Below are 14,200 nucleotides of genomic sequence, written 5' to 3'. Positions count from 1 at the left end.
GGCCCATCTACCCTATGCTGAAACCATTTAAACTACCTACTCCCAACGACCTGCACTAGGACCATAGCCCTCCATACCCCTACCATCCATGTCCTATCCAACCTTCTCTAAAACATTGAAATCGAGCTCACATGGAACACTTTGCACTGGCAGCTCGTTCCACACTCTCACCACCCTCTGAGTGAAGAAGTTTCCATTCATGCTCCCCTTAAAATTCTCAACTTTCACCCTTAAGCCATAACCTCTGGTTGTAGTCCCACCCAAACTCACTCAGCAGAAAAAGCCTGCTTGCATTTACCCTATCTGCACCCCTCATACTTCTGTATACCTCTATCAAATCCCCACTCATTCTTCTACATCCTAAAGAATAATTGAATTTTTTGAGGAGGTGACTAAACACATTGATGAAGGTAGAGCAGTAGATGTAGTGTATATGGATTTCAGCAAGGCATTTGATAAGGTACCCCATGCAAGGATTATTGAGAAAGTAAGGAGACATGGGATCCAAAGGAAAATTGCTTTGTGGATAGAGAACTGGCTTACCCACAGAAGGCAAAGAGTGGTTGTAGACGGGTTATATTCTGCATGGTGGTATACCTCAGGGAGCTGTTCTGGGACCCCTAATCTTCGTGATTTTTTATAAATGACCTGGATGAAGAAGCAGAGGGGTGGGCTAGTAAATCTGCTGATGACACAATGGTTGGAGGTGTTGTGGATTGTGTGGAGGGCTGTCAGAGGTTACAGTGGAACATCGATAGGATGCAAAACTGGGCTGAGAAGTGGCAGATGGAGTTCAACTCAGATAAGTGTGAGGTGGTTCATTTTGGTAGGTCAAATATGATGGCAGAATATAGTACTAATGGTAAGACTATTGACAGCGTGGAAGATCAGAGAGATCTTTGGGTCCGAGTTCATAGGACACTCAAAGCTGTTGTGCAGGTTGACTCTGGTTAAGAAAGCATACCGTGGCCTTCATCAACCGTGGGATTGAGCTTAAGAGCTGAGAGGTAATGTTGCAGCTATATAGGACTCTGGTCAGACCCCATTTAGAGTACTGTGCTCAATTCTTGACACCTCACTACAGGAAGGATGTGGAAACCATAGAAAGGGTGCAGAGGAGATTTACAAGGATGTTGCCTGGATTGGGGAGCATGCCTTATGAGAATAGGTTGAGTAAACTTGGCTTTTTCTCCTTGGAGCAGTGGAGGATGAGAGGTGACCTGATAGGGGTGTATAAGATGATGAGAGGCATTGATCGTCTGGATAGTTAGAGGCTTTTTCCCAGGGTTGAAATGGCTAACACGAGAGGGCACAGTTTTAAGGTGCTTGGAAGTAGGCACAGAGGAGCTGTCGGGGTAAGTTTTTTTACAGTGTGTGTGTCAAGTGTGTGGAATGGGCTGCCGCCGATAGTGGTAGAGGCAGATACGATAGGGTCTTAAGAAACTCCTGGATAGGTACATGGAGCTTAGAAAAAGAGGGCCATGGGTAATTTCTAAAGTAAGTACATGTTTGGCACAGCAATGTGGGCTGAAGGACCTGTAGTGTGCTGTAGGTTTTCTATGTTTCTATACAGTCCTAACCTATTCAATCTTTCCTTATAACTCAGGTCCTCCAGACCCAGTAACATCTTTGTAAATTTTCTCTGCATTTTTCCATCCTTGTTTATGTCTTTCCTGTAGGTAGGTGGCCAAAAGTGCACACAATACTCCAAATTAGGCCTCACCAATGTTTTATACAACTTTAACATAACATCCTGTCTCCTGAACTCAATGCAATGATTTATGAAGACCAATGTGACAAAAGCTCACTTTATGACCCTATCTACCTGTGATACTACTTTCAATGAATTATCTATCTGATCTCCCAGATCCCTTTGTTCTACCATACTCTTTAATGCCCAACCATTAATTGCATAAGACCTACCCTGCTTGGTCCTATTGAAGTGCAAAGCCTCGCACTTGTCTACATTAAATTCCATCTGCCATTTCTCAGCCCGTTTTCCAGCTGTTGCAGATCCCTCTGCAAGCCATGATAGCCTTCCTCACTGACTACTACACTCCCTATCTGGATGGCATTCACAAATTTGCTGATCCAGTTAACCACGTTATCATCCACATCATTGATATAGATGACAAGACAACAAATGACTCAGTACCACTGGCACAACACGTCACAGGTCAGAGAGGAGCCCTCGACTACCACTTTCTGGCTTCTCCGACAAAGCCAATGTCTAATCCAATTTACTACCTCATCCTGAATGCTGAGTGACTGAACCTTCTTGACCAGCCTCCCACATGGGACCACCTTACTAAAGTCCACGTAGACAACATCCATTGCCTTGCCTTCATCCACTTTCCTGGTAACTTCCTCAAAAAAATCTATAAGATTGGTTAGATGTGACCTACACAAATCCATGCTGACTATCCTTAATCAGTCCATGTCTATCCAAATTGTTATCCCTTCAAATAACTTTCCCACAAGTGATGTTAGATTCACTGGCGTATAATTTCTTGGTTTATTTTACAAGCCTTTTTTAAACAGTGTAACAACATTAGCAATCCTCCAGTCCTCTGATATCTCTCCTGTCGCTAAGGATGTTTCAAATATCTCTGCTAGTGCTCCAGAAATTTCTGTACTTGCCTCCCACAGGGTCCGAGAGAATACCTTGTCAGGCCTGTGGGATTTATTCACCCAGATTTGTCTCAACCTAGGAAACACCTCCTCCTCTGTAATCTGTACAGAGTCCATGAAGCTGATGCCTCTTGCCTCACTTCTATAGACTGTTTCCATCTCCCAAGTAAATACAGATGCAAATAATTCATTTAAGGTCTTCCATCTCTTTTGGTTCCACACATGGATTACTATTTTGGTCTTCCAGCAGACCAATTTTGTCCCTAGCAATCCTTTTGCTCTTAATATACCCCTAGAATCCTTTAGGATTCTCCTTCACCTTGTTCGTTCGAGTCACTTCATACTTTCTTTTAGCCCTCCTGATCTCTTTCTTAAGCATTCCCTTGCATTTCTTGTACTCTTTGAGCCATCTGCACCCATTCACATACCTTACCCTGAAACCCTACCTCCTGTAATTTGATTATTAACCCCTTGTGGGGTACCTTGTCAAAAGCCTTCTGAAAGTCCAAGAAAATGATATCAACCGCTCTATTGTTGTTATAAATTTTAGTTGCCTCTTCATGGATCTCCAGCTATTAGTAGAACATAAGTTCCCCTTTCTGAACCCATGCTGGCTTTCTGCTACATGTCTGTTCTTATCAGCTGCTTTTCCATCTCATTCTTTATTTTCTTGCCTGTGATACATGTTGAGCTTACTGGTCTATAGTTAGCAGTGTCAGTGCGGTCACCCTTCATATAAGCGTTAGCCCATTTCCAGTCCTTGGAGATTTCACCGGTCTTCAGTGACTTCTGGGAAAAATACATGTTCGGGATTCGTATATATAATCACAGACCTCTTTAAGTACCCTGGGTATATGTTGTCTGGCCCTGGAGATTTGTTAATTTTCAACCTTTTCAGCTGAAGCAGAACCTCACTTTCTAAGTTACTTAAAACAAGTTTATTTTTCTTTACATTTACTGGCATATTGCGAACACCTTCATGGGCGAATAGTTAAAATCACCTACTAAAACAACCTTATGTTTCTTGCCGGTCTTCCATAAAAATAAACAACCTTGCCCAGGCTTGCACCCTGGAAACTTTCCACAGTGCAAATACATGGTCTTTCGAGACTAACGGAGGCCTACATGTTTCTTGCAACCATCTGTGATCTCTTTATAAATTTATTCTTCTGAATTCCTCAGACTGTTGAGTAGTCTGTCATATAGCCCCGTTGATGTGGTCATACCCTTCTAATTTCTCAATTCCACCCATAACGCCTCACTAGTCGAGTTCTCCAGTCTGTCCTGACAGAGTACTGCAGTGACGTTTGCCCTGACTAGTAATGCCACCCCTCTTCCTTTAGTCCCTCCCGCTCTGTCATGTCTAAAACAACAGAACCCCGGAATACTGAGCTACAAGTTCTGCCCTTCCTGTAACTCAGTCTTATTAATGGCTACAATGTCATAATTCCAGGTATATGGGGATGATTCAGTGAATGAAGGGGTTAGCATATGAGGAGCTTTTGATGGCTCTGGGCCTATACTCTCTGTAGTTGAGAAGAATGGGTGACATGGTAGTGTAGCAATGAATGTCATACCAGCATAGGCTCATTGAGCCCGTTACCCTACTCTAACTCTCTAAAATGAGGGGAGATCTCAGTGAAACTGAGATCCCCCTCATACTGACAGAGAAGATGTTTCCTGTAGTGGGAGAATCTGGGACCAGAGGGCGCAGCCTCAGAATAGACGGACATCCATTTAACAAGAGATTAATTCCTTTAGCAAGAGAGTGACGAATCTGTGGAATGCATTACCATGTCATTTAAAATGGAGGTTAATAGGTTCTTGATTAGTAAGGCTTCAGAGGTTATGGAGAATGGGGTTGAAAGAGATAATAAATCAACCATGATGGAATGGCAAGGCAGACCCAGTGGGCTAAATGGCCCAATTCTACTCCTATGCCTTATGGTTTTAATTGCAAGGTGACGCAAATGAAAGATGTATGTGAGTGGTCAGTGCATGAGGAATCCTGAAGAGAGTTGTGGCACAGAAAGCTAGATACATGCTTGCCAAAAGATTGGAAACAGTTGGTGAAGAAGGCAGAAGGCTGTGCTTAACTTAGGGTCATTGATGACAAGTGTTGGGACTCGGGATAGATCCACACAAGATACTGGACAGACTGTAATTGCAGTTCTGTCCAACTGTCCATTGGAAGAATGTTATTAAGGCCAAGTACATGGGAAAATTCACAAGTACTTTACCAGGACTGGAGGGCTTGAGTGATCAGTGGGAGCTGCAAAGATTGGGACTGGTTCTCTGGAGGTAAAGAGGTGGAAGAGTGACCTTATAAGGGATATAAAAATCACGAGGAACATGGTTAAGCTGAATAATCATCTCTTTCCCCAGAGAAAAGTGGGAGGGAATAGGTTTAGGGTGGGAGTGGAAATATTTAAGAGGATCTGAGGGATAGATTTTTCACACAGTTATGTGGAATGAGCTTCCAGAGGAAATGGTAGAAGTGGGTACAAAAACAATGTGAAAAACACTTGTGGAAAGAGGATATGGGTCCAGTGCAGTTAAACAGGATTAGCTCATGTCGGCACTTTAGCCAAAGGGCTCGTTTCCATGTTGCTGTCTGATTCTAGATTTATTAGAGATACAGTACGGACCGGTCCTTCCCGCACAATGGGCCGCGCCATTCGGCAACCCACCCATTTAACCCTGGTCTGATCACAGAATAATTTAAATGACCAATTAATGTTCTAAACAGGTCTCTGGATGGTGGAAGTTAACCGGAGCATCCAGAGGAAACCCAGACACAGACGGGAAGAACGTACAAACTTTCTTACAGGGGATGCCCGAATTGAATTCTGAACTCTGATACCCCAAGCTGTAATAGTGTTGTGCTAACAAATACGCTACAATGGTGCCCCAGTGACTGAACAATGTCAGATATGTGTGTGTGATTATAAGGAACTCTGTGTATGGAGAGTTACATTCAAATAGGTTTTTAGGGAGTGAGATTGGGTGAAAGTGTGTGGGGAATGAGACTATAAGAACGGTTAGTGTAGGGACTGAGACCGGGGTGTGTGTGGAGTGACAGTTGGGTTAATAATTTGAGGGGAGACCATGATTTTGTCTGCCCCATAGAGAGCTGTGTGGGTTCAAAACTGCAGGAAAAGAAGAGGGAGTTAGCCAACATCATCACATTGAAAAGCTGTTTGTATGGATTTCTTGCAGGCCATCACATCGTTCAAATGAGGGCCGTCTGGGTTGTCATATTCCTGCCTTCAATACCCCAGTTCTCCAGCTCTCTAGTTTATACTTCAGCTGATCCTACTGAACTCTCTAGTATTTACACAAGCAGAACATAGGGTCAGGTCATACTAGTTTTTTTGGTAATGGAGGAAATGTGCTTAGGAAATGAGTGAAGCATATGCAATGAAATGTTTGCATGAAAATCAGGACGTAGTGATTGGAAGGATGCTTTTGTTTATTTACCTAGCCAGAATTCATCTTCCAGGTTTCCAAAGCCCACACGGTAATCTGCCCACTTGCGTGAGAAGTCTGTTAGCCCATTCTGTCGTCTCTGGAACACCTGCAAGGGCAGTACACTGTTCACTCTAACGCAGCAAGGCATTCTCTGAAAGACAAGTCAGTACTCCAACCTGAGAAGCTGGCAGGCCTTGGGAAATCAGCTGACTCCGCATTTTCTTATCCCAAGCTCCTGTACCTACCATGTTATAATGCAGCGATCCACACCAATCTATTGTTCAAATGCCACTGCAGCAGAGATGCAGAGGCAGAAGATACCCCTTGGCCAGCCTGTGCTGAACCAGCCAGGGAGGGTTGGCTCTCCTCCTGGTCAGTCATAGGGTCAGCGAGGTAGAGGTAAGTGGATTGGGTGATTGGGGAAAGAAGCAGGGGGAGATAAAGAGAAGAGGGTGGGAGAGAGAGTGAGGGGAAGATAGAGAGAGAGAAGGAAGGGAGGAAAAAGATTGAGGAAGGGGGGGAGGAGAAAAGGAGAGGAACCGGCAAATGTGAGAGGGAGTAAGTGAGAGGGGGAGGTGAGATGGGGAGGGAAGGGAGCACGGGAGGAGAGAGTGGGGAGGGGAAGAGGTATGTGGAGGTGTTGCACTTTGGAAGATTAAACATAAATTGTTATTGGCAGGATATTTTACAGTGTTGATGTTCAGGGGGATCTTGTGGTCCAAGTTCATTGCTCCCTGAAAGTTGTTGATAGAGAGATAAGGAAAGCATATGAAATGCTAACTTTGTTAGTCTCATTGAATTGAAGAGTCAGGGAATTAAGTTGCAAATTCCAGTTGGGCTGCATATGGAGTATTGCATTCATTTCTAGTTGCCCTATTATAGGAATGATGTGAAGACCTTGGAGAGGGTGCAGAAGAGGTTTACCAGGGTTCTGCCTGAATTGGAGACCATGTACTATGATGAGAGGTTGAAGAAAGAAGGGGTGTGTTATTTGGAGCAAAAAGGGTGAGGGGAGGCCGTTTATATGATTATAAGAGGCACGGGGGAGGAGACAATTAGTATGTTTTTCTTCAGAGTCCAAATATTTAATACTAGGGGGCATGCAATTAAGGTGAGAGTGGCAAGTGCAAAGGAAATGTGGGGTTAACTTATTTTATACACAGGGAGAGGAAGATGCTTCGTATGAGCTGGTTGTGGAGGCAAAGATCAACAGAGGCGTTTACGAGGCTCACATACAGGCACATGAATGTACAGCAAACAGGGGATATACAGTATACATTGTGTAAATAGAAGGGGATGATTTAGTTAGGCATCTAATTAACAGCTTAATTATTTTGCAGAACACCATGGGGCATAGAGCCAATTCCTTTATTGTACAGAGTAGGGGAGAGAGCCAGAGGGAGAGAATCAGAGGTGGGGGAGAGAATTGGAGGGGGAAGTGTCATAAAGGGAAAGGTCAGAGGGGGAAGAGTCATAGGGGAAAGAGTCAGAGGGGGATAAGGTCAGAGGGAGAAGAATTAGAGAGGGGGAGAAACAGGAGACAGAGGGAGAGGCAGTGCAGGAAAGAGACAGGGAAAGAGGGGATACAAGGAGAGGCAGAGTGGATGATGGGTGAGAAAGAGAGGAGTGAAGAAAGGGTGAGAGTGGAGGGGAAAGGGGATGAGGTGAAAGGGGGAAGAGAGAAAGAGGCATGGAGGGAAGTGAGAGAGAGGAGGGAGGGAGAAAAGTAGCAGAGAGTGAATGGGGAGAAAGATGAGAGAAATGTGAGAAAATACATGAGAAATTGGGGAGGTAGAGAGGGGATGGGGACATTGTACTAGGGAAAGAGGTGAGGGAAATAGAGACAAGAGAGAGGATGGGAGAGAGAAAATAGGGAGGGAAAGTGAGAGTAGGAAGGATACTGAAAGGACAGGCAGGAAGGCTGAGGGGGCATTGTTGCTCTATTGGTAGAAAATGAAATCAAATCATTAGAAAGAAATGACATAATGTCGGAGTGTGTATTATTGTGGGTAGAGCTAAGGAACTGCAAGGGTAAAAAAAACCCTGATGGGAGTTCAGTTGTAAGGAGCAGTAAGAACGTGGTCCACAAATTACAATGTTACCAAAAGGGCAATGTTACAATAGTCATGGGAGATTTCAATATGCAGATAGATTGGGAAAATCAGGTTGGTGTGGGATTCCAAGAGGGGAAATTTCTAGAATGCCTAGAGATGGCTTTTTAGAGCAGCTCATGGTTGAGCCCACTAGTGGATCAGCTATTCTGGATTTGGTGTTGTCCAATGAACCAGAATAGATTAGGGAGCTTAAGGTAAAAGAACCCATAGGGTAGTGATCATAATATAATCAAATTCATCCCAAAGTTTGAGAAAGGAAAGCTGAAGTCAGGTACATCAATATTACAGTGGAGTAAAGGGAATTACAGAAGCCATGAGAGAGGAATTGACCTGAATTGATTCAAAGGGAACACTGGCAGGGATGATGGCAGAACCGCTATAGCTGGAATTTCTGGAAGCAATTTGGAAGACACAGGATATATACATGCCAAAGAGGAAGAAGTATTCTAAAGTCAGGAAGACACAACTGTGGTTAACAAGAGAAATCAAAACCAACATAAAAGCAAAAGAGAAGACATTTGATAGCGCAAAATTAGTGGGAAGTTGGGTAGCTTTTGAAAACCAACAGAAGGCAACTAAAAAGGTCATTAAGAAGGTAAAGTTGGAACACAAAAGTAAGCTAGCCAGTAATAATAAAGTAATTTTCAAAAGTTTCTGCTGATACATAAAGTGGTGAGAGTGGATATTGGACCACTGGGAAACAATGCTGGAGAGAAAGTAATGGGAGACAGGGAAATGACAGATGAACTGAACAGGGATTTTGCATCAGTCTTCTCTGTGGAAGACACTTGCAGTATGGTGGAAGGTCCGGGTGTCAGGGGTCATGAAGAGTGTGAAGTTACCATAACTAGAGAGAAGTTTCTCGGGAAACTGAAAGCTCTGGAGGTAGATAAGTCACCTGGACCAGATGCTGTACACCCCAAGGTTCTGAAAGAGGTGGCTGAAGAGATTGTGGTGGCATTAATAATGATCTTTCAAGAATCACTAGATTCTGAAATAATGGAAAATTGCAAATGTCACTCCATGCTCAAGAGGGGACAGAGGCAGAATAAATTAGTTAGGCGGCTAATTAGTCTGACCTCAGTGGTTGGGAAGATGTTGAAGTCGATTATTAAAGATGTGGTCTCAGGGTACTTGAAGGCACAAGATAATTTCGGCTGTCATGGTTTCCTCAAGGAAAATCTTGCCTGACAAATCTTTTGAAATTCTTTGAAGTAGCAGCAAGCAGGATAGACAAATGAGATTCATTGATGTTTTGTACTTGGATTTTCAGAAGGTCTTTGACAAGGTGCCACATATGAGGCTGCTTAACAAGCTATGAGCCCATGGTATTACAGGAAAAATTCTAGCATGGATAAAGCAGTGGCTGATTGGCAAGAGGCAAAGAGTGGAAATAAAGGGAGCCTTTTGTGGTGACTAGTGGTGTTCCACAGAGGTTTGTGTTGGGATTGATTCTTTTTTATGTTATATGTCAATGATTTGGATGATGAAATTAATGGCTTTGTTACAAAGTTTTCAAATGATATGAAGATAGGTGGAGGCACAGGTAATTTTGAGGAAGCAGAGAGATTACAGAAGGACAGAAAGATTCAGAGAATTGCCAAAGAAATGGCAGATGGGATACAGTGTCAGGGAGTGTATGGTAATGCACTTTGGTAGAAGAAATCAAATGGTTGAATATTCTGTAAATGGAGAGAAAATACAAAAACTGAGGTGCAAAGGGACTTGGGAGTCCTTGTGCAGGATTCCCTAGAGGTTAATTTGCAGGCTGAGTCTGTGGTGAGGAAGGCGAATGCAATCTTAGCATTCATTTGAAGAGGAGTAGAATATAAAAACCAGGATGTAATGTTGAGACTTTATAAAGCACTGGTGAAGCCTCAACTGGAGTATTGTGAGCAGTTTTGGGTCCCTTATCTTAGAAAGCATATGTTGAAACGGGAGAGGGTTCAAAGGAGGTTTGTGAAAATGATTCCAGAATTGAATGGTTTGTCATTTGAAGAGCGTTTGATGGCTCTGGGCCTGTATTCACTGGAATTCACAAAAATGAAACCTATTGAATGGTGAAAGGCCTTGATAGAGTGGATGTTGTGAGTACATTTCTTTTGGTGAGCGAGTCCAAGACCAGAGGACACAGCCTCAAAATAGAAGGGTGTCCTTTTAGAATGAAGATGGGGAGGAAATGCTTTAGTCAGAGAGTGGTGAATCTATGGAATTTGGTGCCACAGACGGCTGCGGAGGCCAAGTCTTCATGTATATTTAAGTAAAGTTTGATAGATTCTTAATTGGTCAAAGCATGAAGGGATATAGAGAGAAGGCAGGAGATTGGGGTTGAGAGGAAAGTTAGATCAACTATGATGAAATGGTGAAGCAGACTCAATGGACAAATGGCCTAATTCTGCTCCTATATCTTATTGTCTTATGGCTACTGAGTGGGAGGATGGTGAGTATGGGGGTGGTGAGTGAGAGGACAGGGAGTGAGTGGGTGTGGAAGTAAATTCCGAATAAAGGATTAAAATATCTGTGTTGTTAACACCCTGCACCTTGCTTTAATTAGCAGTATGCGGAGTGCTGGCCTCAGTGAACAACACAGCTGCGTAAACAAGATGAAAACAGTGAAGGTTATGAACTGTAGGGAGGACCTTGTGGGCTGATAATTAAAAAGTGTGTCTGGTTTCCCTTCACCTGTCAGGTACAAACATATGAAACAAATTATACCTTTGTACTTTAATGACTTACTGGATCTAAGGATTTAATGAACCTTCTATATAGCCTAAATAAAGATTCACCTTTTAGCCTGGGTTCTCATCATGTTTCCAATAATCTGCCTTAGTATCAAGGGTGTTTAGCAACTTATCTCTGTTTTTTTTAAACATTGACTAATGTAATTGACTTTCTGTGTGCATGTTTAAGAAAGGCTATGACACTTGCTTTTTTTTGGAAACTTGACGTTCGCTCTGTTAGTGTGTCATTCTTCCTTTATTCATGAATAAAGGTATTCTCCAGTCACTTCAAAGTTCGTGTCAAATTTATTTGTGATCAACTTTAATTGAACTTCAAAATAATTTCCCCTAACAATTTGTTGCTCAACGTGAGGCTCCTTTCAAATGGGGCCCAACGAACCATTACACTGTGAGTTTAAGAAGTGAGATCAGTGAACAAGACCAGTCGACAAGGAAATCATGGGGAACGTTTGATCGTGAGTGACTGAGAGTCTCCAGAGGGGCGTGGGACAGGACCAGTAGGGTAAGACCATTGCAGGTGAGGGGCCCGCCCGGCCAGTGTCATCCCTGAGCTCCCGGAGAGGAGCAAGACAGTAGATGGAAGACAGGGTCCAAGACCCACAGCACTACTGAATAGTCAAATTAAGGACAACAGTTATCTTGAAGAGTGAGATAAATTCTGGCCATACAAGGGTAAGGGAATTGTGGTGTGATTAAAAAGTAACTAAATTTGATTACAGGTTGACTTTAAACCAACATGTAAGAAATGGGTAGTAACGAGAGCAAATGTGCAATAGGCTCCACCACTATACCGAAGAGCAGAGACAAAAGCAAGGCCTGACGATCCACTGAGAAAGGCTCCAATGAATAAACATGCTGAGGAAAGGGTAAAGCAGTATAAGAGGATGAAGCAATGTCTGGGTGAGCTCCTAGGAATGCCTGGAAACTGGAGGTAGCAGGTACATAATGAATTTTTCTAGTGATTTATATGGATGGAGCCAGAGAGACTAGCCCTATGGAAGAACTTCTAATTTAAAGAAAATCCCTTACTGGAAAGGTGAGACCAAAGGAGGGGACGTGGACCCCAACTGGGATTTAGAATACATGATGTTGTGTTTTAACACATGGGAAGAAGGGCAAAAAAGTTACCAGCCACCAAAACCTAAATCTAAGATGGAGGAATAAGTACAAAAATACACCCTGCTCCTCTTCCCTCCCCCTGTGGGACTCTATCCTAAAATCCTAGATGATGGGCTGCCGGAAAACCTCATTAGACCATAAGATATCGGAGCAGAATTAGGCCATTTGGCCCATCGAGTCTGCTGCACCATTTCATCATGGCTGAACCAATTTTCCTCTCAGCCCCAATCTCCTGCCTTCTTCCCCGTATCCCTTCATGTCCTGACCAATCACAGCTGCTTTCTGGTTTCCTGGTGCTGATGATGGATATAAGAAAAAAAAGCCAAGGCTCTTGGCAGAGAGCATTACGAGATGTACTTGAAAGGCCAAATTTTTTTTTAGCCCTGAAGGGGGTAACTGCCGAAATACAGCTATACCCTCCTCAGATGAGCAACCTCCTGGAAGGAGACCACTCCAAACCCAATGTATCCCTGGGATAAAGCCCCCACCCACCTCCAAGCCTAAACATCTAGGTCTGATGGTGAAATGGTTAAAAGAGCAATTTCAAGGCACCTTTCTGACTGGCGTAATCTAATTTGGTCCCTATACTGGAGTGATAATAACAAATCCTCTTAAAATTCTTCCTTTTAGGATCCCTTGTAACCCCACCCGCTTCTCCTTAGTGTGACCCTCCACTTGAAAGCAGTGGATCTGTCCTTGTGGGCATTGCACAAGGATCATGTAGGTCTTGTTGCCTCTGCGGCACCCCAGCGAGCCACACTTAAAAACAGGTTATCGAGACTCTTGTACGGCAAGGAGTGCTACACGTGATGCAAAGCCTCGCAATACACCACATTGCCAATCCCTAAACCAGGCAAGCCGGACTAATGGCGGTTTGTGCAAGGTTTACGGGCTAGCAACCAGACAGTATGGCCCATTTTCCAGGTTGTACCGGACACAACTGTTATTTCGGTTTCTGTACCATCAGAGTATCGATGGTACACGGTTACTGACCTCTGTGCCGCCTTCTCAGTCCCACCGCACGAACACAGGCAGTACCTGTTCGCCTTTATGTATAATAGACAACAATATACCTGGACGAGGTTGGCTCAGGGTTATACTGAGAGCCCAGCTGTATATGGAGATGCAGGACGAGGCGATTTGAATGTATTACTATCCCCAGGCACTAACATCATTTTTCACTATGCTGATCTGCAGCTGGCCTCCAAGACACTGGCGGACTGCCAGAGAGATTCTGCAATGCTGTTAAACCACCTGACAGCCCATGGGCAACGAGCCCCATTATCTAAGTTACAATTCTGCCTAACACCTGGCACCTATTTGAGCTGCGTTCTGCCACAAGGCACTGGGGAGACTTGGTCCTGAACGCGAGTCCACCATCTCCGAGACTAGAGTTTTTTTTTGAATTCCTCGGAGTGACAGATTACTGTCGACACTGGGTTGCTGAAGACAGAGCCCATGAGGCTGTGCTACAGACAGCCATACTACAGGTCGCACCGTCTCAAGTTCAATGGAGCCCTGAACTGGAACCACCCTATGATGCTCTGGAGAAGGAATGTTCTACACACCAGCCTCGGGCATTTCTGACTACTCTAGATCCTTCCAGTTATAAACTAATGAAAAGGAGGGATTTGGACTCAGAACACGTTGAGATGAAAGGGCCGGTGGCATATTACCCCACTCAATTACCACCTGTGGTGAGTGGCCTGTCTAGCTGCCAACCAGCTGTAGCGGTGACAGCAGTGATGGTCGGAAAGGCAATGCCTGTAATATTGCAGCATTCCTGCGAAGTATTGATTCCTCATTCAGCGGCCACACAACACTTCACAGCAGCATGGCGAACAGTACATGCTATCATCAAAGCCAAGTTTTATTTTTAAAAGAGCACCCGCCCTTAATCCAGTCAGCCTTGTTCCCATTTACTGTGACGCCGAACAACATGATTGCGTGTTAGCTGTAGAAGCCACTGCCTCCTCTCGCCCTGACTTGAGTTCTGCCCCTTTAAATAACCCAGATCTACTGAGGAGTCGTCGTGTAGACCTAATGATTCTGAGACACTGGCTGGGTATGCCTCAAGCTGCCGGAAAGTTCCCTCCCTTCAGGAGCATCAGCGCAAGCAGCTGA

General features: G+C 44.0%; 1 protein-coding gene across 4 annotated transcripts in view; it reads right to left on the bottom strand.

The window, feature by feature from the left end:
• The window catches only part of tnr (tenascin R (restrictin, janusin)), a 178,030-nt gene that overhangs the window by 31,292 nt on the left and 132,538 nt on the right, over positions 1–14,200 (bottom strand). For all 4 annotated transcript variants that reach the window (XM_073063750.1, XM_073063751.1, XM_073063753.1 and 1 more), the window contains one exon: positions 6,112–6,208. In XM_073063750.1, coding sequence (XP_072919851.1) covers positions 6,112–6,208 — 97 coding nt within the window. The remainder of the gene's footprint in view (positions 1–6,111; positions 6,209–14,200) is intronic.

This window comes from Hemitrygon akajei, chromosome 12 (genome assembly GCF_048418815.1).
Source record: "Hemitrygon akajei chromosome 12, sHemAka1.3, whole genome shotgun sequence".
Taxonomy (NCBI): domain Eukaryota; kingdom Metazoa; phylum Chordata; class Chondrichthyes; order Myliobatiformes; family Dasyatidae; genus Hemitrygon; species Hemitrygon akajei.
This window is presented reverse-complemented; position numbering and strand designations above follow the sequence as displayed.